The following is a 24,302-nucleotide window of genomic DNA, read 5'->3' as shown; positions in this document are numbered from 1 at the left end:
CTGCGTACACCCATGCAGTTAACAGAAGACAGCGGAGAGCCGCAAAATTTCCTTAGTCTCCGATAATAATATGCTTTTATACTGAAGCTTATTTTCACGGTAGGGTTATTTGTTCAATCAGAATCGACTAATAGTTAGGATAACATATTTTTTAACTTTTCTAAATGCTCCAGAACTATATGTACCTATATGTTGTATTAAATGTTCATTGTGTTCCAGCCAATCTGCGCGTGTGGAACGTCCGCGCGGAGAGCAAAGCCCTGGACGTGGTGGACGTGTCGCTCGGCAAGCTGCGCCGGAGTGTGCGCTGCATCGCCGTCAGCAAAGACGACACGTGGGGCATCGCCGGCACCACGTGAGTACTTCAAGTAGACGGCGGGGGCTTATGGTGCTACATGGTGACACTCTTTCCCGGCCGGATAACACCGACATGGAAATACTGACCCTGTTTTTCGTGTACACGCCCATAGAAGCTCCTGGCAGTTTCTATGGGCGTGTACACAAAAAACGAGGCCAGTATTTCCGTGTCGGTGTTATCCGGGCCGGGAAAGAGTGTCACCCGAGCTACACTACCTGGTCACTAAATAAATGGTCTTAGATAGAGTCAGTGACGGCACAGGACACAAATTTTGAGATAAAGATAAATTTCGCGAGGCTCCATGCCGGCACACTACACATTAGATGACGAGTTTTTAAATGAGCAAAAAAACAAGAACATTCCAGGTGTCCACGCTAGCGCCGTCTCTTGCTTTAGAACAATGTGTGGTTTTTGAAGAAACAACTAAATTGAAGTCACTTTTTGCCATCTGTCCTTTTCTGTAACAATCCTATCCTCAACTGAACCTTTATGGTGTAGAGACTAAACTAAAACGCATCGTGTTCTAATCGACTCGCACTTGGCGTTGGCTGGTTATTCAAGAAAGGCTTTGCTTCCATCTCAAATTTGAATAATCTTGTCATTTTAACAAAAAAAAAGCTTCTTCTTCTTCAAAGAACAGTTAAATTCCTTACGGATTTACGGATGGTCCTTTTTCTTCAAATTTAAGGCAATACGCTCTCCCAAACTAATAAAGATTTTTCCAAATCAGTTTTAAATTAAGGCCGTTAAAAATTAACCACAATTAATTTATTCCAGCACGGGCGACATGATAAAGTTCTCCATCAACTACCCGTCTGACCCAGTGGCGTCGGTGGCGCACTGCAAGCCGACACTCATCGGCTGCCTCGCCAAGTGCGGCCCCTGGAAGAAGGGCAAGCGGCCAGAGTCGCAGTGCTACAGCCAAGGTCGGTGCTAACTCGGACTAGAGGCAGCGGGGTCAGGTAACGCACGTAAACCGGCGCTCATCGGCTGCCAAGTGCGGCCCCTGGAAGAAGGGCAAGCGGCCAGAGTCAAAGTGCTACAGACAAGGTCGGTGCTGAATCGGTTCCAGATTCCAGAGGACAGATGGATTAGCGGCGAGGGAGGAAAAGGCGAATGAGAGAGGTGGGCGAGTGGTGAAAGTTCAGGCGATCTGGTAATCCTGAGTTGTTAACTGGAGCTACTGGTAGACGGTAGACATTGGTCAAGAAAGCGCGGATTGCTCTTGCACTACTTGACACAGGCCTCCTTTGAGTATGAGAAGATTTGGACATGTTCCCACGCGAGCCCGTGCTGGTGGGAAACTTCATTTATCTTATCATTAAACTGCTTTGCATGTGTACGACTGCTTTTCCTTCACCAAAAAGCTCATGGTAAATTTCTACCACGACTTTTTTAGGTTAACTGAAATGCAAGCATGATTTTTTTTTATTCGCAGGCATAGAGTCTATCCTGATAATGTCGGACGGCTGCCTGCTGATCGGTGCGGGGGATGGCACCGTGGACGTCCTGGACGAGATCAACTGGAAGGGCGAGTTCCCCAAGGGTCGGCTGCTGGACCCTAACATGCCGTTCTTTAAAGCGGTGAGTTGATTTCGTCTCAAACAAAAGACTTCGACTCATAACGTAGCGTAAAAAATCTAGTAAGAATTTGCACAAATTACATCGTGTATTTTCATTACAGTTGCAAAAAAATTCGCGCCAAATTATATCTAAGAAGTGGTTGTAATTTAACGCGCTATACCTAGAAGACGAAGACACGGATTTTTTCAAAATTAGAGCATCAATGACATTGTAATAAGAACCACGGCACGCTAGTCATCGTGAATGACTCTACCTATATAAGGTTACCTACATTAAAAAAAGTTTATACAGTCGTTAAGTTCTCTTAGATGTTTCTTATTTCAACTCTTACTTTTTTTACGCAAGAAACTTCAACATAATATTAGAAAACACTAGCTTTAGCCCGCGGCTTCGCCCGTGTGGAATTCGGCTATCGCGCATTTTTCCGGGATAAAAAGTAGCCTATGTCACACTCTGGCACATAAACTATCTTTATGTCAAAAATCACGTCGATCCGTCGCTCCGTTACGACGTGAAAGACGGACAAACATGCAAATGCACTTTCGCATTTATAATAACACACTAACACACATAACATTACTATGGATAAATAAAGAAATTTGAATGCAATCGTACAAATATAGTGAATAATGTTTTGCCGTCGTATTTTGCCGTATAAGTTCGTATTGATGCTACTAGCTTATATTATATGGTTATAGTTGAAAACAACCAAGCTACTCGGCTGCATTACGTCCCTCGAGCTGATGGAGGCGCCGGGGCTCCGCGGAGACAAGCGTCTCCTGCTCGCAGGGACAAGGAACAGCGAGATATACGCCATCGACATGGTCACGTTCCTGCCGCTGTTATGCGTCACGTGCCATCGCTGCGCCATCAACGACATCGCGTTCCCGAGGTGAGACTTTTTAATTTTTTTTTTATCTCTTTAGGGAAAGGCAAAGGAATTAACCCTGTACAGCCGTAAGATTAACGTAATTATATTTTTACCTGACTGCCCGAAGGAGGGCTATGTTTTCCGAGCGTATCTATTAAGAGAGAGAGAGAGAGAGAGAAAGAGAGAGAATTTATTGACAGATATTCGATATACAGAAAACACATAGGATGTAGTATAAATTGAGCCCAATTCAGCATAAGCGTATGTGGGTATGTATGTATGTATAATGTCCATTTCTTGGTCCTCTCTACAGTCTAAACGGCTGTATGGATGGATTTTAACATGCGAGGTGTCATAGATTCGTCATCATAACTGTCGGAGTGACATAGGTATATTATATTTGATGGTTGGCAATCTAGCACCCGTCCGCTTGAACTGAAGCTTTTTTCCATAATATATGGAACCATCTTCCTGGGACAGCATTCCCGGAGCGGACCTCTGATACCCCTCGGGTGGCTCTTGTGGTAAACAAGGATGTTAATGTTCCAGACGGCTGTAAAACCACACATCAAACACGCTAGCGCGATTTTTGATACAGGAACAAAATACGCGATAATTGCGATTTTCATAGTAAAATAGTAGGCAGATCCTAAAAATGTTCATAATTGGTGTTACGTACCTACTACGATGGATGGCAACAAGCAATGTCATGTCAGCCGTGTTGGGACGCTGGTTTACAATCGTCATTGATCTGTGCACCCATCTAATTACCGTTTCACTTATTTTCCTGCAAAAGTGACACGGTAATTAGGCAAAGATCTGGAAAAAATATGGCGGCCACTCTCATTAATCTTTGCACTCAAGGACTCAAGGCTAATTACCGTGTCACTAACGCGAATGAAAACGGAACTGTAATGAGGGCTATCGCGAATGAATTCGCCGCTAGAGGCGCTAGTGTAGCGTGAGGTCTCCGAAATGTCAAATCTCATAGTTTTTGGGTGAGCTACGCGGGTTTATTTAGAATTAGAATAATTTTGTGAAATTTTGCAATATCTGTAATTAATTATGGCAAATATGCGTTCCGGGGCAATGAATGTCTGTGTTTTGAGACAGTTTTGTCTTTCTGAAACCTTTGTCCTCCCTTTTTTTCGAACAAAACGGGACTATGCAACACTGTGGCATGCTCGATATTTATATGGTACGGTTTTAAGGTGTATTAAATATGATTTTAATCTAAACTTTGTTTCCACGCCCGTAATAACAGACTTTCAAAACAATACTTAAAAACCTCACGCAATAGTGCACCATCTAGTGAGACAAAAAACGATAGCCCTCATTAAATTAGACTGGTACACAGATAAATGAGAATGTCTGATATATTTCGTCACTAGGTACTTTAAAGAAAAACTCGTATCTCAAGTAGATAATTTTTCTGAGTGGACCTTATGAACATTACGATATTGATTTTAGATATTAGATTATTTCAAACTAGTGACTATTTGTCACTGCACGAACAAAAACGGAACGGTAATTAGAACTGGTACACAGATGAATGATAATATCCGCATATGTTGTCATCCGCCTTAGAGGCATGTCGGGCGTGTTCGCGACGGCGGGCGCGGGCGACGTGCGCGTGTGGTGCGTGGCCACGTGCCAGGAGCTGCTGCGGGTGACCGTGCCCAACTTCACGTGCTCCGCCGTGCTGTTCAGCGGCGACGGCAAGTCCATCGTCTCCGTCAGTCTGCCATCATCACCCTGCATCTACTCATACCATTATCTGACAGCTGTATAGTCTCGTGTTTCCTGCATCGTATAGTTCATTGACTTAGCTGTGTAGACTGCGTGTTTCTAAGCGTAAAGTTGCAAGTTATCTAGTAGATCGTGCAGTTGTACATTGCGAGGCCGTAAAGCCAACGATGTTTGTAGTGGTTGATCGAGCGCCGCAATGCAATGCAACTTGCACGATTTTTCTTGCAAGTCTAAACTCGGCTTTACGTCAAAACGGCGCAAAAAAATTGTACACAGCGCAGATTTGTGAACCTTTCACTATAGTTGTTGACCCGTGACAGGGGTTGTGTCAAAATAATATTGATGATTAATGCGTTCCAAACAGCCAGTCTAGTGCTATAGGTACCTTTTTTTTTATTCTACTGGATGGCCAACGAGCAAGTAGGTCTCCTGATGGTAAGAGATCACCACCGCCCATAAACATCTGCAACACCTTGCCAACCTAGAGGCCTAACATGGGATACCTCAAGTGCCAGTAATTTCACCGGCTATCTTACTCTCCACGCCAAAACACAACAGTGCAAGCACTGCTGCTTCACGGCAGGATTAGCGAGCAAGATGGTGGTAGCAATAGCAATCCGGGCGGACCTTCCACAAGGTCCTACCACCTGCACCTAGATGTCAATGCCAATATTGTAGCTGGAGTGTGGACGGGCCACATCGCTCGAAGGACAACCGTTGGGGGAGAAGAGCTCTCGACTGGCGACTACCGACCGGAAGACGACGTTGGCAGGCCTCCCACTTTGAATCCGGTATTAAATAAAATCAACAAAAATACGACCAATTAAGTATACATCGCCTCTTTACAATGACAACGTGACATCTAAAAAACCGCAATTTTACAGAAGCCAATTTATAACTTAAAAAAACTTTATCCATTTAAAATATTGTATTTTTAGTGTCGCTTTACAATTAATTTGTTGGATTAACTAGTTATCTCCCTGAAAAATCACAAAAAAAACGCTGTTCAATAGTTATCACCATAAATTTGATCGATAAATAAAAAAACAGAAAATTTGTCACGTTTTTTATGAAAAAAATATGATAAAATACATGTGACAAACTCGCTTATCACGTTGAAGATGTTAATTTTTCTAAAAAGTGATGTGTGATAAGTTAAATAAAATACGATGTTAAAATAAAATCTTGTATTACCAAAAATAAAATATTTAACAAAAAGATGGTTTTCTTAACCGTAATTTGTAATACAAGCAATTGGTATTTTATAAAAAACTACAAAAATAATAAATGGACAAACATGAGGTCAATCGTATTTTACGGTACTTAGTCAAAAAAAAAAAAAACAAAATCATTTATTCAGTAAATAGGCCGCAATGGGCACTTTTACACGTCATTGTTTAAAACTACCAGCGCTTTCGGAAAGACCATCATTGCCAAGAAGAATGCGCCACAAGAAACTTGGCAGAAAGTCATTTTTTTCAACATAAAATAATTACAAATAAAATACTTAAAAACTACAGTATACAATGAAATAAAAGAAAATACAAAAAATAATAATAATAATACAGGGATGTATGGGGTCCCTTAGTTACAAAACTAAACTCGTATCTATAATCTACGTTCAGTGGAAGTGTAGACTGCTTCCACCGTCATAAATTAAAAAAAATAATAATTATAATAATAATAAATTAATTCTGAAATTTACATTTCAGGTCAAGTAACCATTAAACTTTGGATTCCGAAGGCAAGCTCACGTCTGCCGCCCCCAAAGTTAGCTCACACGATCTCATGTCATGCTCTGAAAGCATAGTATATAATAGTCGACCAAGAAATTTCTTTACCACCCTAAGGTTCAATATCAGTTGCACAGCTTAAAACATTACAGACTATTTTCACTTACAAGTCAACATGACAATCTACCTTATTTTTTTTTTCTGATTTGGGAACTGTCATAAAAAATGGTAAAGCACTTTCTTGGTCGACTATGTCTTACTTAAAATAATTAAAACAGTTGTACATTAGCCGCTTCACATAGACCAGGTATTAGAAGATAAATTGAGAAACTATTGCCTATTATTAGTTAAGTCTCAAGTAAAAGTTTATGTTGTTTAAGTAACTTTTAAAATGAACATCTCATAAAAAAAAAAAAGTAAATGCATTTATCAAAAAATAACAAACTTTAACAACTCATAATGTATTCAAGGCACATTTTAATAATGAGTACTTTAGCTAGGTAAATTATTACATTATCACTTACATAATAATATCACAAGTTAAACATTATTTAGTCATAAAGGTGCAGTCAAAAATTTCTAAAAAAATCAAATTTTATAATAAAAAGCTATCAGTCTTACAAAGATTCGTAAAATGACTTATGGTATCTGGGAATAAGGTTTTTATTGACCAAATACATGAGATCAGCTTTCTTTCTGTTGGCTAGTCCACATCTTTGATGGCATGCTTTTTGCTTTTTTCTGATAACTATAGCTTCCTTAAACACTTCGTCTGAATAAGATTCTACTTTGCACTTTTATCTTCTTTGCACTTTGCACTTTTATCTGTCTTTTATAAGTTCAGTTAGTTTTACAGTTTTATTATCTTCATCTTTCATCATTGTGAAGTTCATTTGGGCACCTCGTGCCTCTTTTGCTAAGTTTAGGTTACTTAAATTTCCCGTAGCTAATTGAATCAGCTTCCTAGATCGTGACTCCATCTAAAAAAATGTTCATTTAGTAATTTTATTTTAGCAGATATAACGTAACATATTAATTATATTTAATGTTCGCAAAAAAGGGATTTCGACAAAAACGGAACATAAAAAAAGACCAGGTATTTTTTTTGTATTCTAAAATCATTCATCAACAACATCGTATCATCATGAGATAACTCAAAAAAAAACCAATACATTTTATTCGATAACGTAACAAAATAATTTGTCTCATTCTAAACACATAAAGTTTTGCAGGAATAATGAGTTAAATTATTATTGTCTTACTGTATATGAAAAATAAAATAACGATAAGAAACTTACCTTTGCAAGTAAAACGTGGTTTTATTAGAGATGTCACGTTTTTGCGCAAACCGAGAACTCTTCTCTCGTTGCTCGCCTGGGGTCGACTAACATGCCGCGTTGTCAATGTTAAGTGTCCCACCACAAGTGAGAATGAGACAACGTGACACTGTTGCTTCTTTTGCTCACTACTTCGCGCCCGTTGACTTAAAAAATGCCGCGTTTTTGTAGAAAATAAAATCGATATGGCGGTTTCGATTAACAATAATAAAAAAAACGTATTTTCCGAGATGTCACGTTGTCATTGTAAAGAGGCGACATCATCATCATCATGTCAGCCGAAAGACGTCCACTGCTGGACATAGGCCTCCCCCAAGGCTCTCCACTCAGACCGTCTTGTGCTTTCCGCATCCACCGCGATCCCGCGATCTTAACCAAGTCGTCGCTCCATCTTGTTGGAGGCCTACCGACAGCTCGTCTCCCGGTCCGCGGACGCCATTCGAGAACCTTCTGACCCCATCGGCCATCAGTCCTGCGAGCAATGTGCCCCGCCCACTGCCACTTTAGTTTCGCAATTCTTCGGGCTATGTCGGTGTTCGGGTTAAGTATACATTTAAGATAAATTTATTTATTTGATATTAAAATGCGAAAGTTTATAAGTATGTTTGTTAGTTTGTGTACCTCTTAACGTCTAAACCGATGTAGATGAAATTCGATGTACAGATAGTTTGAGTCTCGGGGAAAGAATTCCACAACCGATCTCTTATTTCGGGCACCCAATTATTTAACCCCCGACGCAAAAAGAGGGGTGTTATAAGTTTGACCGCTATGTGTGTATCTGTCTGTGGCACCGTAGCTCTTAAACGGGTGGACCGATTTGAAGGCGGTTTTTTTAATTTGACATCAGGGTTTCTAGCGATGTTTCTTAGACATGTTTTATCAAAAGTGGCAAAGTCGGGGGTTTTCCAACTCTTTGTTGGTTAGGTGAGGTTATACATGTATATAGTGTCTCGTTTCAGCGTGGAACGACGGCACGATCCGTGCGTTCACGCCGCTGACCGGCCGTCTCATATACTGCATATACAACACGCACAACAAGGGCACTTCGGCGCTCGACATGACTTCCGATGGTACCACGCTCATATCCGGCGGATGCGAGGGCCAGGTGAGACACCTGAAAAATCAGGGAAAGAAACAGGGTCGGTATTTCCATGACGGTATTATCCGAGCCGGGAAAGAGTGTCACCCCGATTAACCAGCAACAGCCTAGGGGCCCCGGCTGCGCACAAAAGACATCGACAATGATTCATACTGTGAAAAATGAATTGAAGGTTTTTTATTCTGACATATATATATTCTGATAATCTTTCATAGTTTAGTTTAAGTTTCATGATGAATTGGTCATTAACTGTAATGTCATGTAAACGTTTTTATCAATAAATAAATAATAATAAATAAATAAATATGTGCAAAAAAAGGGTTATTGTATTGTATTGTAATATGTGGGTATGACAAAAAAGGCTGATCAGGAATATAAAAAAACCTGACGCGAGGGCAGCACTTCTAAGTTTTATATTGCAACATTCTTTACACTTACGTGTCGGTGATGTTATTTAAAGGAATATTCTTCTAATACCTCAGACTTTTTCTATGACAAATACTTTTATACATTGTGAATTATTTTCCTTCCAAAGCTATGGATAATCTTCGGCATTTTTAAGCACAAACAACACTTTAAAATACCACGCGCAAACAACGTTAAACTTTGACAGAAATAGACAGATGACATTAGAATTTAGTGTTACCAGTGCAAGAAATGAGTTCTATGGGTTTCCGCAATATGGCGAGGTTTTTTTATAATTCTGGTCAGCCTTTAGATCTGTCTATTTTTTTATCAAGTTAATTTCATACTTAAACTTGAAAAAACTGATGCTCTTACAACTGCTAAATAGCTTGGGGCCCTGACATGGTTAATTCGGCCCTGCCAATGTTGTTCAGAGAATCCCTCTCTAGGCAGATGTTATGCCTGGAGACCGAAGAGGAGTACGGCGATATTTTTGACTAATTTTTTTGGCAATCTTTCCATTCGCATTTTTTCCCAGATTCTTTTTTTCTCACTATAGTTTTTTTTTTAAGCTTCTAATTTGAATCGACACAGACACAGTCTCGGCGGAGCTCCGCGCGGAGCTCCTACTTCTATATGTTTTCGCCCGTCGGGCCGATTTAACCTAAACCTATCTATGTTTTTGAATCGTTAAAATGGCTTAAAAACGTGATTTTGAAAATAAGCTTCGTTAAAAACCACAGTGGGAAAAAAAGCATTTCGGAAAAAATGCGAATCGAAAGATTGTTTGTTATCAGAAAAATAGATTTTGTTAAAAACATCGCGCTCCCCCAAAAAGTTTTTTTCTCTGCTTCGGCAACATAACGACCGCTTACTTTCTCAACCTCGTATCATATCACCACGTTAAATTGTCACTTTTCGCGAGTCATTAGACTGGTTGCTCTAGGTGCGGGTGTGGGACATCAAGCCTCAGAAGCAGAGCTTGAAGAAAGTCCTGAAGGAGCACAAGTCCCCCGTGTCGGCCATCCAGGTGTCCCCCAACGACTGCGAGGCCGTCAGCGCGGGCACCGACGGCTCCGCCATCATCTGGGACCTCGTGTGGGTACAGGTTATACTTACTACTTACGTTACTTGAACACAAAAACGCGGACGTTCGGACGGACGGACGGGGTGTACAGTGTCAGTGATGGGGTGACAAATAAAACCGGCCAAGAGCGTGTCGGATACGCCCAAAATAGGGTTCCGTAGCCATTACGAAAAAAATAAGTGATATTTTTCTGAGGATTTCGTATTTTGTACGAAATATTCCAAGTTTAGGTATATTTTTTACCTTAGGCTGCTATTTACTCTTAAACTACTAATAATTCTCAAGAAAACTTAACTGTTATAGCTTTCCTTGTAAGTTTGATATACTTTCTTCCATCCTGAATTTTTCCTGAATCTTTGAATCGAAAAATCGTTATAGCAACCCCCTAATGGTTTTAAAAAACCTATCCAACGATACCCCACACTAAAGGGTTGGATGAAAAAAAAACACCCCACTTTACGTCTATGGGAGGCTCTAAAAAAAATTTTTTTAGATTTTTTTTGTTGTAACTACCATTTTGTCGGCTTTCTAGCATTGATTGTCCCTGAGCAAAGCCGCGGACGGACAGACACAGACAGACTGTTTTTGCCATTTTGGCCACGGAACCCTAAAAATTACCAAGTGCGGGTAGTTCGAAGGACCCGCGCTGCTAGTCAGTTTTGACACCCTGACCACGGCCATTGTAATGTGGTTGAAACGTAGAGGTAAATATTACTCATGTGTTTCAGCGTGTTTGCGTTTGTTTGTTAGTGGCAGTGGGCGGGGCACATTGCTCGCAGGACTGATGGCCGATGGGGTCAGAAGGTTCTCGAATGGCGTCCGCGGACCGGGAGACGAACTGTCGGTAGGCCTCCAACAAGATGGAGCGACGACCTGGTTAAGATCGCGGGATCGCGGTGGATGCGGAAAGCATAAGACCGGTCTGAGTGGAGAGCCTTGGGGGAGGCCTATGTCCAGCAGTGGACGTCTTTCGGCTGACATGATGAAGTCCCGTTTGTGGTTATATATTTTTAAAATAATCGCTTATACCGTATTGCAGGTCGCTGACCCGGCGGCAGGTGATGTACGCGAACACTCTGTTCATGTGCGTGTGCTTCGAGCCGCAGGGCTGCCAGCTGCTGACGGGCGGGACCGACCGCCGCGTCGCCTACTGGGAGGCGGGCAGCGGGAACCTCGCCAGGGAGGTGCGTTGCGTACCCACCATCGCCCAGCGCCCAGAGGGGTCATTCAACTGTTACCATCATATCATGCTTTATTATAGAAATCTTCCCACTAAATAATTTATCGAATCAGGCGTTACTTTGCGGAGGTCCATGCCATATCAATGAACTAAAAGAATTTCCTTGCTCACCCGCGACCTTACGATAGCTAAGCTTATGCAAAATATGCGTGTTCATGCAGTTCCTCCACCTCCACACTGTAAGAAAACACACAAATCACACAAACCCATCTATCACCACCACCACACTACACTGACGCGTTTCGAACTCAACCAAAGCTCATCTTCAGAGTGACACAACCGTACACCATTCTACCAGTTGTTAGACTCACAACTGTGTGTGTGTGATTTGTGTGTGTTCTTACAGTGGAGGTGGAGGAACTGCATGAACACGCATATTTTGCATAAGCTTAGCTATCGTAAGGTCGCGGGTGAGCAAGGAAATTCTTTTAGTTTCTCCCCACTAAACACTCTTTAACCCTTAATAAGGCTCCATTTTCCAGCCTCCATTTTGAAACCGTGGTGGCTTAGTGGTTTGACCTATCGCCTCTCAAGCGCGTCGTGGGTTCAAACCACGGTCTCGCACCTCTGAGTTTTTCAAAATTCATGTGCGGAATTACATTTGAAATTTACCACGAGCTTTGCGGTGAAGGAAAACATCGTGAGGAAACCTGCGAAGCGATTCAATGGTGCGTGCGAAGTTCCCAATCCGCACTGGGCCCGCATGGGAACTATAGCCCAAGCCCTCTTGTTCTGAGAGGATGCCTGTGCCCAGCAGTGGGACGTATATAGGCTAGGATGATGATGAAGGCTCCATTTACTGGAGCATACTACCACAGAATCAAAAGCAGCTATCGAATACATACCTGAAAAATAATATTTTTAAAGGTAGTCCTATTTTCAGTAATTACAATGGACATTGTGACGTATTATAAAATGAATAAGGTTCAGTTTCCAGCTCAACGCAAGTGGTCGCTAAATCGCCGTTACCTTATTAAGGGTTAACAAAAAAAAGTAATTTATTTTCGGATAACTGAGTAGATCCAAGTATTGTTAGTTTATACAATATTCTTATGAGACTATGGTAGTAAGCTGATAAGATAATATTATTACATTACATTAAATCAAATTACCTACATTAATTTCCGTGACATTCATGTACACTGCCTAATTAATTAATTAACTTGTAACGAAGCGTTCGTTTTCAGCTGGAGGCCAGTAAAATGGGAGCCATCAATGGCATAGACATCTCCAACGACGGCGAGCTGTTCGTCACCGGCGGCAACGATCAGCTGGTCAAGGTACTACGATTATTCGCACTAGCAACACTGACTTTCCGATCTAGATTTACGGAGGACCAACCGCATTCAGTCAGATAAGGCTTCATCGTACAGTCAAGTGTGAAAATATCAACTTAGGGAGCTAGGCCGCACTGCGGCTTACCACCGAAATAAATAAATAGAAATAGAAACGTTTATTTGCATTTCGCAAATTACATAAGTACACAAAATAAAACAAGTATAAAGTAAATATTAATGACAGTATTTGCGAAATCGCGAAACGGTCTCAGCTCAGCATAGTGCTAAGTGGAAGGCGACATAAATAAAAAAAAAAAACCACCGCGGTTTTTTGTGAATCAAGTAAACTTAAGATTGTTTTTTGGAATCTTCTTGTATTTTTTATGTCAACTCCAAATTTTTTGTTACTTTTACGGTCATCCCGTAAAACCCATATCGAAAATACAAACCGAAATATAGATGCACAGAAAAACCAGAAAGATGAGAGCAGCGCTGGGAATCGAACCCAGGTCCTCGGCATTCCGTGCCGCGTGCTATACCGCTACACCAAACTACTAACCTTAAAACCGGCAGTGCGGCCGCTTGTATTAGTTTATTTGATTCACAAAGTCACGCAATTAAAAACCGCGGCGGTTTAGCCGTAGCGTGGCCTACGTCTTATTCAGAGTTTCAAAAAAATTTAAGTACCTACCGCAGAACCTGACGTAAGAAGTCCGTATTCATCTATTTCTGTCTCCGGCCTGTTTATAGTTTCATTTTTTTTTTTCATGCAAAAGCGACACGGCGCTGCGACTGAGTGCACGTCTAGAAAAAGGACGGCTGCCATTTACATTTACCTGTGCACTCAAGTCTAATTACCGTGTCACTAGTGCGGAAAAAAGCGGTACGGTAATTAGACAGGTGCACAGTGAAATGAGAATGGCCGATTTCTATTATGTTCTAAATGTCTTTCCTTCTCTCTCTCTCTCTCTCATGATGTCGTTTCCAGCTGTGGCGTTACCAGGAAGGGATCTACACGCACATGGGCCTGGGGCACGCGGGCGCGGTCACGTGCTGCAAGTTCTCTCCGGACCGGCGCTACCTCGTCAGCGCGTGCGCCGCCGGCAGCGTCATCGTCTGGAACATGCCAGAGGTCACTACACTTCACCATCAACATCATGCCTGGGCACAGGCCTCCTCTCAGAGTGAAAGGGCTTGGGCCGTAGTTCCCACACGGGCCCGGATTGGGAACTTCACACGCACCATTGAATTTCGTCGCAGGTTTCCTCACGATGTTTTCCTTCGCCGTTGAACTCGCGGTAAATTTCATAAGTAATTTCGCACATGAATTTCGAAAAAGTCAGAGATGCGAGCCGTGGTTTGAATCCGCGATCCACTGCTTGAGAGGGCATAGGTCAAACCACTAGGCCATCACGGCTTATTCTAGACCACTACGGTTTATATTACTGTTATCATGTAATGTAAACATTTTTTCTCAAAAATGACCATAAAGGTTGACATTATTCTTAACATATCAGAACGCGAAGTGCATAGTTTATGGTCAGCGAAAAATTAAAAAGTTAAGATTACTGGCTCGCTAACTCGCCAACAATGTCACATTAAAATTCCATTTTAATACTCATACTCAGCCAGCAATTGCCTACTTCCATGCCACGACAATAATCTACTATTGCATGAGTGCCGTTCTTAAGCAGGGCCGAATAAATAATAAGTGAAGAATTTGTAACTGCGTTAGAAAAATCGCCTTGCGAACACGGTTTTTAAACCGTGTTCTGCGCGTCCTTTGTCGTGCATCTGATATTGCATCACGCGAACCAACCAATCCCTGCTTTGTTTCTGAATTTTAACCAACCAACAAGCACGTCCACTTGCATCCTCGAAAATTATTCGTATTAGAATCATAAGTCGTTTTGGTTTAAAGTACGACCAATTTTTGTGTGGAATTTGTTCTGAGTTACGCTTCCTGACTTATTATTTATTCTTAGGGGACCTCCTAATATTTTGTAAACAAGTACATAATATTTCTAATAACACTTATTTTCCATTGATATGATTTGATTATAAAAGTCGCATCCACTTTAGGCATACCTAGAGAAGAAGCCGGCATCAGCCAAAGAGACAGTGTCTTCCCCCAAGAACTTGCAAGAAGAGTTGCACCTCCCCCTCGCGGACAAGGAGGAGAAGAAGGGGGCCGGGGACCGCCCGCGCCGGCTGCCCGCGGCGCCTTCGAAGGTCCGCCCAGATAAATATCTTTATCCAATAGGAATATTACTGCAATGACGACCGTATGGCCAAGTAGTTAGAGTACGAAGTACGAGTACGAAGTTTGAGGTTCATTCGTATTATACGAATGTTTGTTCTCGGATCTTGGATATTTAATACTTACCTATATATTTAAGTATGTATTTTATTTAATCTATGGTAATAAATATACTTAGAGTACTTAAACTACTAAGCCACGCAATTCAGCGTTAGTGCATCCAAGTCTTCGGTGGGTCCAGGATAGGGTGTAAGGGGCATACAGTATGTATTTATCTTGTATAATTACTTATGTTTATCCGTCCATCCATAGTATAGGGTGAGGGCACCAGTCATGGATAGGAACCAATAATGTAATATTTTTTCCGCTAACCCAATATTAAGAAACGGATGCTACTTTTTCTAAAACTAATAACACTTATGTGCAGATAACTGATGATCATAACTGCAGGCGAAGTTCATGAATGGTGATGGTGAGCTATAAAGCATTGAATCCTTGCTGTCCATTACTGGATACTACTGTGCTTAACATGTCCATGATTGGTGCCGTCACCCTAGCTTTGCTTAGTTTAGGACTATATCAATCAATGAGGGCTATCGTTTTTTGTCTTACTAGATGGCGCCACTGTTGCGTGAGGTTTTTAAGTGTGGCTTTTGAAGTCTGTTATTACGGGCGTGAAACAAAGTTTAGATTAAAATTATATTTAATACACCTTAAAACCGTACCATAAAAATATCGAGCAACCACAGTGTTGCGTAGTCCCGTTTTGTTTGGAAAAAAAGGAGGACAAAAGTTTTCGAAAGACAAAACTGTTTCAAACACAGACATTCATTGCCCCTTATCGTATAATTGCTATAATTAATTTCAGGTAATGCAAATTATTCTAATTATAAATAAACCCGCGTAGCTCACCCAAAAACTATGAGATTTGACATTTCGGAGACCTCACGCTACACTAGCGCGCTCTAATGGCGAATTCATACGCGATAGCCCTCATTAAGGGGCTGTTTCACCATCCATTGATTAGTTAACTGGCAGTTAGGTGTAATGCCGTCTCTATTTATTTTGTTCGAATAGACGGAGACGGCATCACATTTAACCGGCGGTTAACGCTTCAAACTTCTTTATTTGCACAGAATAATACAGTCAAAAATGGTTGATTATAATTATAACTTACTGTTCGGAACTTATTCTGGTATAAGTAGTATTTATTATATAAAAGAAATACTAGTATGCAAATGTTATCAATTATGCTAATCAATGGATGGTGAAACAGCCCCTAATTAATTAATAATATTGGCAGGAGGAGAAGATATCAGCGATGGACACGAGCCGCGGCAGCGTGCACTCGTGCTGTCCGTGCGACACGCAGCGCAGCGACAAGACGACCAGCAGCAACTCCAACAAGACCAAGTGTTGCCGGCCGCCCGGTAAGGCCACGTCCGCACAATACGTTTATACCTGCTGAGCTGGCAACGTTGCATTTTTGTTAGTTTTTCTCGATTATTCCATAAAAATTGAATGAAAATTAATAATGTTGTGTAATAGAACAGGTTTACTAATGTTTCGGCGAATAGAGAAAGAAAGAAAGAAAGAAAATACATTTATTTAACGCCATAAAAAACAAACAGGAACAAACATAGAACAAATAAAGACATACATGACGCTAAACAGGTCCCCACTCAGCATAATGCCACGGCAAGCCGTGGCGCTGATTTTCAGTGAGGACCTTATCTAAAAACTAACTTAAAATATAAATAAAAAAAAAAAAACAAATATTAAATTGTATGGCAACACCGGCTTAAACAGTTCAATCGTGTGCAGTTGAAATGTTTTAAGTCACCGCCAAAAGTATACTTTGCAAATATGAATAATGCATATTACTGTAAAATGGTTATTTAAAAACAACATGCTACATACTTGACTCCTTAAAAACAAAAACACAGGTATTTCTATTAAAAGTATCTTACTTGACTAAATAATACGCCAACCAACAGTGGATACATTTTTGAGATCGTAATAAACCGAACTCATTCAGTCTACCGCCAATTGGTAAAGCGAAATCGACGTTTCTAATAACGTTTGGCAACCTGTTTCATTTCGCAACTTTTCATTTCCCAATTGTTTAATATTTCTGAGTAAATATTTCAGGGTTTTTTTTAAACTAACCTTACCTAGCCTAAAGGGTTCTACACGATGGCCCTGAAATAAATCCTGAAATATTTACAGTTTTAGAGTTTGCGAAATGAAACAGGTTGCCAAACGTTACGTTGCGAAAAGGCAGTACTCGGATAGGACACTTAAAATGTGTCTACTCCAATAATTATTCGTTATAGACTTTTATTTCCTTTAAAAACCGGTCATAAACATTAATTAGTTTTTAAGGAATATAAAAGTTTATCTCGAATAATTATTGGAGTAGACACATTAACTTATATATTAAGAAGTGTTCTATCAGAAAACATTTTTAATTTTCATAAGGCCAATTTACTTAGTTCATCTGATAGAGAATGTTTCAGGTGTCTGAATTAATTTAGTAGATAAATGTATCTCAAAATTACTGTTGTGAAAAAACGTGCACGGTGATTTAACACGTTGGCTGCCCAACACTTCATCTCAAGTGTTGCTTTTATATTATGATCCATTCAAATTTTGTAATTCCATATCGGTGACGCTCTCAGCATCGATCGCCTTATTACTGAGGTGCCATAATAAAATTAATCTAAAAATTCGAAATAGTTTAATAAATAACTACTTATAGAGCAGTCTTTCCCGAAGTATGTGATAACGCCCCCCTGTGGGCGCTGGAGGTCTAGAGTGGGACGGTAAGGGGCCCAGAAAAAATGATGATGATGATGATGATGAGGCGAGACTAATATGTTATTGAGGTTTTTAAGGTGAAAAAAAGGGGAGCACTACAAAATAACTGATTTCCAAAGTGGGCGTTAGACGGAATAAGTTTGGGAACCTCTGTTGTAGAGTGTCCTCTACGAAATAGTATTCACAGTTTGATTCTGGTCCATAAGATAATCCCCAAAGGAATACCCTGAAATATGAGGTTTTAATCAACTAGTGACATGGCAGCCAACGTGTTATTAAAGCAAGTTGTGAGGTTTTTTTTTTTCAATTTATCAACCCCCGACGCAAAAAGAGGGGTGTTATAAGTTTGACCGCTATTTGTGTCTGTCTGTGGCACAGTAGCTCTTAAACGGATGGACCGATTTGAATGCGGTCTGCTTTTATTTGAAAGCAGGTTTTTTAGCGACGCTTCTTAGACATGTTTTATCAAAATCGGTTCACCCGTTTCTGAGATATTGAACTTTGAAGTGACAAAGTCGGGGGTTTTCCAACTATTTATTGGTAAGGTTATAGATTAGTTTATTTTGAAACCTTTTAAATTTTGTGTTTTCAGATAATTTGCCAACGCGGACGACCAGCAAAGACTTCGTCAACAGCGGCGGCGGGGACCGCAAATGACCGACCGCAATTATCAGTGTGTTCACGACTGTTTGATATACTTCCATTATATTATACCTACATTTTTGATAGTTGTGGTTTTAGTTGTGTGAACTTATTCAATTACCTCCCATTTTCGGGCCTACGTTAGCTGAGGCGGTTTGCACGAAGCGGATGGACACCTATTTATTGAATAACCAAAAAAAAAATGTTGGAAAATCCCCGACTTTGTCAGTTCAAAGTTGAATATCTCAAAAACGACTGAACCGATTTTGATAAAACATGTCTAAGAACCATCGCTAGAAACCCTGCTTTCAAATAAAAAAACCGCATTCAAATCGGTTCGCCCGTTTAAGAGCTACGGTGCCGCAGACAGACACACAGCGGTCAAACTTATAACACCCCTCTTTTTGCGTCGGGGGTTAAAAATAGTATGAGCTTTTACCTGGACTTAACCTTCGTATCTTGCCGTCCCGTTGACGCTTATATTATTTAATACGAGTGAGAGGAACGGTACGATTTACGATACGAACTTCGATTTTCGAATTTTGTAGTAGCTCCCCTGTACATCCGCGCGCGCCAGCTAGCTAGACTCGCTTCAGCTGATAATGTACAATACGCATAATGTGCAATCAAAAGGTAGTTACATTACATACGCAAAATCAACATCATGACAAATATACGGTAGCCGATTGTACAAACAATTAAAAGTAGGTACATATGATAATTATCCCTCTTTTGGCGTTGGGGTTTTGGTAAACCATCCTGCTTACTGTACACTTGTACGTTTGGCGATTGAATATTTTGCTTTTGTCACATTTTGCGGATTGTGCATTTTGCATTGAGAAATTCGCGACATTCGTATTTTTCTTTTTACACATTTTGCGTTGCGTTGTGCTTTCAGCGTAAGTACATTTTGCGTACTGTACATTTCGTATACTTACTGTACGTTTGTCGTGATGTATTTTGCGTATGTACATTTTGACTGTTTGCACATTATGCGTGTAGTGTACATTTTGCGTACTGTACATTATCAGCTGAAGCGGCTAGACCCGTACAGCTCACGGCACGTTGATGGACAGTTCGCCTGTATCATGGGGGACTGGGACGCGCGGGGCGGGCGCACGTGGCAAGCATGAGCGCTGATTGGCGCCCGACCACATGCGCAGAAATTAACTGTCAGTGTTGCACTTACGTAAAGCAGTGAAATAAATAATCAAACTTCTAAGTCAAAACAAAAGATAAGTGTTTATTCTTTTGAAACACGCTACCCTAGCGGCGAGCTGCATTTATCATCGTTTTTTTGCCAATATTGAAATGTGTGCTGAAGAAATATATGACGGACCAGGTTTGCCACTACTTAGTACATACAGAAAAACACAAAATAAACATGCTACACTTATTATTTAAATAATTATATTCTTACAATAATTACATAATTAAATATCACATTTAAAAAAGCTTAGAAAATAATTAATTCATGGGTATAGTCAGCTCCACGTTGAATAAGTTAATGCACTTTGTTCCCTGTATACAGGGTGGAAAGATTGAATGCCACATGGATGGCAACTACCTTATAATTGGAAATAGCACATCAAGTATGTGCAAAGGAGACTTTCCTTTATTTTTAGTTTTCATGGTCTTCTGTTATTTTGTTCGAGCATTTTGTTTGGTGAGAAATGAACCTTATCAGTTACGCTTTCCATCTGCATCATAAAATAAGGCATTTTATTGACTGGTTCGAGCGATTAAGACAAGCGATTTTAAAAAAATCCATAATTACAGAATTAATTGTTTTTAAAAATAAAGGAAAGACTTTCCATTGCACATAATGTGCTATTTCCAATATTTAAGGTAGTTGCTAATGTTGCTATCCATGGGGCATTCGATCTTTCCATCCTGTATAACCATCATACATAACCAGCACTAAGGGGCCAAAAATTTCCTACTTCCAAGTGATTTCTGCAATGAAATTGGTCACTTTTACCAAATGAGGATAATTTTTTTTCTATTGCTTTTCGAGGCTTATATGCTTCGGTGTGACTATGCAAGCCTCATTAGAGGACTTAACGGCCAAATTCATCAAACACTTCTCCTGCTCACGACTTAATTAACTTAGGAAATACTATGGCCCCTAGCAGTGCTGGTTAGTAAGTTTGTAATAAATGGGGAACAAGAACAAGGGGTGGACGCATACTCAGTTTTATTTCACACTAGAAAATGGCGCCCCTTGCCATCTTTTGCGTAGAGCAACTCCTCTTGCTCTACCCCAGGTTGTTGTATGATTGACACTCAGCCCCAAGCTTGACTCTTGCAGTAATGCAGTACAAGCTTGCCATCCGTTCCGAAGCATTCATAGAGGTTCTTAACGATCTGGTCTGGAGACGGTGCAAATGTTTGGTTTACATACAGGAACTGCAAAAGAAAATTGCTAAAATATTTAGGGGAAGTAATGGTCCTGTGTTAATCTTGATGATAAACTCAAATCAATTTATAATTGGTTTGGATCGGTATTTGACTTTGTTTTGTTTACATTTGTAAACAAAACAAAGTCAATTGTTGTCTTAAATATTGAAATTCCCCCATTAAACTATCTAGACATTTACATTGCTGTATTGAAATACACTAGTTTGTGTATGCTTGAATTTACCAAATCTGGTACAGAGAGTTTGTTTACATTTAGTTAAATACCTAAACATTTCAAGTATAGTACTTTTGCATGAAATAAGAAGAAACATTATCCATTAATCTTCAAAATCTGTGATGTTTATAACTAGCTGTTGCCTCTACTCTGCCTGTGAAGAATTTTTTTATTGTTATCTCATAGGAACTCTGCAATTCCAGGACAGAAATTATTACACATCCTGTCTAGGGTCTTAAACTCTCTCCATAGCAAGATTCATCTAAATCGGTTCAGCGGTTTAAGCATGGTGAGGTAACACAGACAGAGTAACTTTTGCATTTATAATATTAGTATGGATAACAATTGCATTTGCTAGTTCTTTATCCCAAAAGCATAAATTCCTTGTAGGTAAAGAACAAACAAATGATCCATTGGAGTAGGTGTAGTAAGTATGAGCTAATAGTTCTTCACTTTATGAGTTTTACTATTTTAACCTGTTCCAACAAATAATATCTTACCAGTTTTTCTTCGGGCTCTAGTTTAAGGTATTTCTTGACAAACTCCATGATCCAGCCAATGGGCTTCTCTGCATCTACGGCCCATTTCTTTTTCTTCATTATAGGAGCATTTCCCGTAGCTTTTAGCAATATATCAACTGGGAAATAATTTAAAGGAAAATTAATTTATTATGCTGAAATCTGAGATGTCTGTTGATAAGAGTTGAGATGTAAGGATTGAGACTATTTTTTTCTTCATACAAATAAGATATTAGTAATACAACTATTTTCAATTTGAAAGGTGTGAACAATAAACAAATAGAAATAAAAATAATAAAGGTAAAACAAAACAGCAGTAACTAAGGTGAGGTTATCATACAACCCTATATTTGTCGACCCGAAATATATGTATAACATGATAAAATTCAACCCTTAACACAAATTACACGAGGGTTTGTATAATCGGGCCGACCGTATTACAATTTTATTCCAGATCAATAATTATAGGCATGTCACATAGGCCGTACTTAGACCGCACCCGCAATTAGTAAACACAACATCTAATGTAAATTTAATTAATGATGCTACTAGTTACTGAAGGGAAAATTGTTTACTTTTAACTTTGTCCGATTTCACGGTGTCGCCGTTATCTTTTTCGTCGGTTTTCAAATTTTCTGTTGCACTAGATAAACTAGCCGTGTTTTCCTCAGATTTTTCGTCACTCATTGTTTTAACTAATACACAATGTAAGTCTATAAATAGAATTAATTAACGTAAAATACACGAAATTTGACAAAATGCACAGCACAACACCAACACATAACCCGATATAACCATAAATAAACAACATCCATGTCATCCATCCACACTCACAGATTTTGACATTTGTCTTGACAGACGCTTGACAGGTTAAAAAGTGTATGCCTATTTTTTTTAATAGTTAATGTAAGACTTGTTTTGTTAATGCACGCTAACACGTACCTATATCGCAAAGAGTATTGTAATGTATAGGCGTACATGTTGGTAATGGTTTGCCATGCAAACTCGATTCCATTGGCTAGTGCTAGTAGCCATGGGGGTTATAGTCTGTAAAAAAAGAGAAGAAATTAAAAAGTGGCAACACTGTAGTGTCCTCCCTTTTTGGTTTGACAGGGTTTGAAATACTTTGAAATGAAAGGGATGACACTACAGTGTTGCCACTTTTTAATTTCTTCTCTTTTTTGACAAGACTATATATATATTCTCTTTGGTCTGTCATTCCATTCCATTCATTCATTCAATTTCATTTCATTCTCCATCCATTGACTCACCCACTCCATCATTCACTTGCAATTTTGCACTGCTGCGCAAAGAGTATATTATTATGCGCTGCCTGCATGGACAGAAACTGGTAGTTATCCCACCGAAAACTGGCTGATTATCAAACAAGTCGTCCACCTACCCACCGTGTCTCTGTCAACCTCGACACTGGCAGAATCATCGAAAAATTGATGGAGCCACTTTTCCTAAATTTGAATTGAAATTTAATTTCTTGAAATAATTCTGTCCACTGTTGAGCGGCCTGAGCTGAGCGTAACGTTACCTCAATAACTTGTCGTGACAAGCCTTTACGTGGATTATTTAATTGTTAAGTTACACAAGACAATATGAATAGTGTTTGGTCTAGTAGAGCAGATGTTTTAAACGATCTGAAAGAAGTATCTGGAGGGAACCCTGGGATATCTGATTTAGATGATTTTGTCGCTGTCGGCGAAAGGCCTCCCCCAGATCGCCGGGAATCTATAGATGGTAAGTTCTAGAAAATATTTCTAAATTGCCCCCCAAATAAATTATGTTGAAAATAACTGACTTGGCCAATATCTAAGCTTAAAAGAAATGGCTTCATCCAGCTACCAAAATATTACAAATTGTTAAACATTCATATTATTAATATTGATGTGACTTATTAAAAAAAAATACAAGTATTGTGTTTGAAGTAACATGAATAATAAAGAAGATTCTAAAACACCTATTTATTAGAGCTAAGTATAACATACTTAATTTAACTTGAAAGTCAGTTAAAAACATACCTACTGTTTTGCTATTGTTTACATTTTTCTAGTTTAACTTATAACTAAAACTGAATTTGTCTTGAGCAAGAGTACCTAAATTAGTCGTGGTGGCCTAGTGGTTTGACGCTATCGCCTCTCAAGCAGAGGGTCGTGGGTTCAAACCCTGGCTCGCATCTCTGAGTTTTTCGATATTCATGTGCGGAGTTACATTTGAAAATTTACCACGGGCTTTGTGGTGAAGGGAAAAAATCGTGAGGAAACCTGCACATACCTGCGAAGCAATTCAATGGTGGCGTGTGAAGTTCCCAATCTGCACTGGGCTGCGTGGAAACTATGGCTCAAGCCCCTCTGTTCTGAGAGGAGGCCTCTGCCCAGCAGTGGGACGTATATAGGCTGGGATGGAAGAGTACCTAAATTAAAGTCACTATTATCACTATTTAATATATCTATTCTGTGTCTCTAGTCATCATATTTTATTGCAAAAGTTATGTATGACATATTCCTATCCTATCCAAAAATTTAAACTACTTAATTTTTTCAGAAAATGAACTTCAGGATCAGTTTGGTGTACTGGGAAATGGTCCAGTAGGTAGTACTGCACCCGATTTGCATGGCATATCACAAATGCTGCAGTTGGTAAGGCAAATTGATTTTAAACCCAATACAGACTTTATA

General features: G+C 39.8%; 4 protein-coding genes across 4 annotated transcripts in view; 3 read left to right on the top strand and 1 right to left on the bottom strand.

Moving 5' to 3' along the window:
• LOC141428512 (cilia- and flagella-associated protein 52-like) overlaps nucleotides 1-4,605 on the top strand; it is a 22,257-nt gene extending 17,652 nt beyond the window's left edge. Inside the window, exons 2-6 of the mRNA XM_074088506.1 lie at nucleotides 220-355; nucleotides 1,136-1,284; nucleotides 1,797-1,942; nucleotides 2,641-2,834; nucleotides 4,401-4,605. Coding sequence (XP_073944607.1) covers nucleotides 220-355; nucleotides 1,136-1,284; nucleotides 1,797-1,942; nucleotides 2,641-2,834; nucleotides 4,401-4,605 — 830 coding nt within the window. The remainder of the gene's footprint in view (nucleotides 1-219; nucleotides 356-1,135; nucleotides 1,285-1,796; nucleotides 1,943-2,640; nucleotides 2,835-4,400) is intronic.
• LOC141429289 (cilia- and flagella-associated protein 52-like) overlaps nucleotides 1-18,548 on the top strand; it is a 65,934-nt gene extending 47,386 nt beyond the window's left edge. The window contains exons 9-16 of the mRNA XM_074089578.1: nucleotides 8,592-8,737; nucleotides 10,083-10,234; nucleotides 11,263-11,407; nucleotides 12,651-12,743; nucleotides 13,729-13,872; nucleotides 14,823-14,972; nucleotides 16,304-16,430; nucleotides 18,413-18,548. Coding sequence (XP_073945679.1) covers nucleotides 8,592-8,737; nucleotides 10,083-10,234; nucleotides 11,263-11,407; nucleotides 12,651-12,743; nucleotides 13,729-13,872; nucleotides 14,823-14,972; nucleotides 16,304-16,430; nucleotides 18,413-18,477 — 1,022 coding nt within the window. The 3' untranslated portion in view covers nucleotides 18,478-18,548. The remainder of the gene's footprint in view (nucleotides 1-8,591; nucleotides 8,738-10,082; nucleotides 10,235-11,262; nucleotides 11,408-12,650; nucleotides 12,744-13,728; nucleotides 13,873-14,822; nucleotides 14,973-16,303; nucleotides 16,431-18,412) is intronic.
• A 1,295-nt stretch (nucleotides 18,549-19,843) lies between these two features.
• Atg12 (Autophagy-related 12) lies at nucleotides 19,844-22,492 on the bottom strand (the record flags this gene model as incomplete). Its single annotated transcript, XM_074089592.1, is given in 3 exon segments — nucleotides 19,844-20,871; nucleotides 21,598-21,734; nucleotides 22,191-22,492. Coding segments are annotated over 3 exon segments (372 nt in total). The 3' UTR covers nucleotides 19,844-20,748.
• Nucleotides 22,493-22,904: 412 nt separating this feature from the next.
• The window catches only part of LOC141429291 (uncharacterized), a 44,883-nt gene continuing 43,485 nt past the window's right edge, over nucleotides 22,905-24,302 (top strand). The window contains exons 1-2 of the mRNA XM_074089582.1: nucleotides 22,905-23,364; nucleotides 24,169-24,263. Coding sequence (XP_073945683.1) covers nucleotides 23,223-23,364; nucleotides 24,169-24,263 — 237 coding nt within the window. The 5' untranslated portion in view covers nucleotides 22,905-23,222. The remainder of the gene's footprint in view (nucleotides 23,365-24,168; nucleotides 24,264-24,302) is intronic.

This window comes from Choristoneura fumiferana, chromosome 6, assembly GCF_025370935.1.
Source record: "Choristoneura fumiferana chromosome 6, NRCan_CFum_1, whole genome shotgun sequence".
Lineage (NCBI taxonomy): Eukaryota > Metazoa > Arthropoda > Insecta > Lepidoptera > Tortricidae > Choristoneura > Choristoneura fumiferana.
The sequence above is the reverse complement of the archived record's forward strand: the minus strand, read 5'-3'. Positions and strand labels throughout refer to the sequence as shown.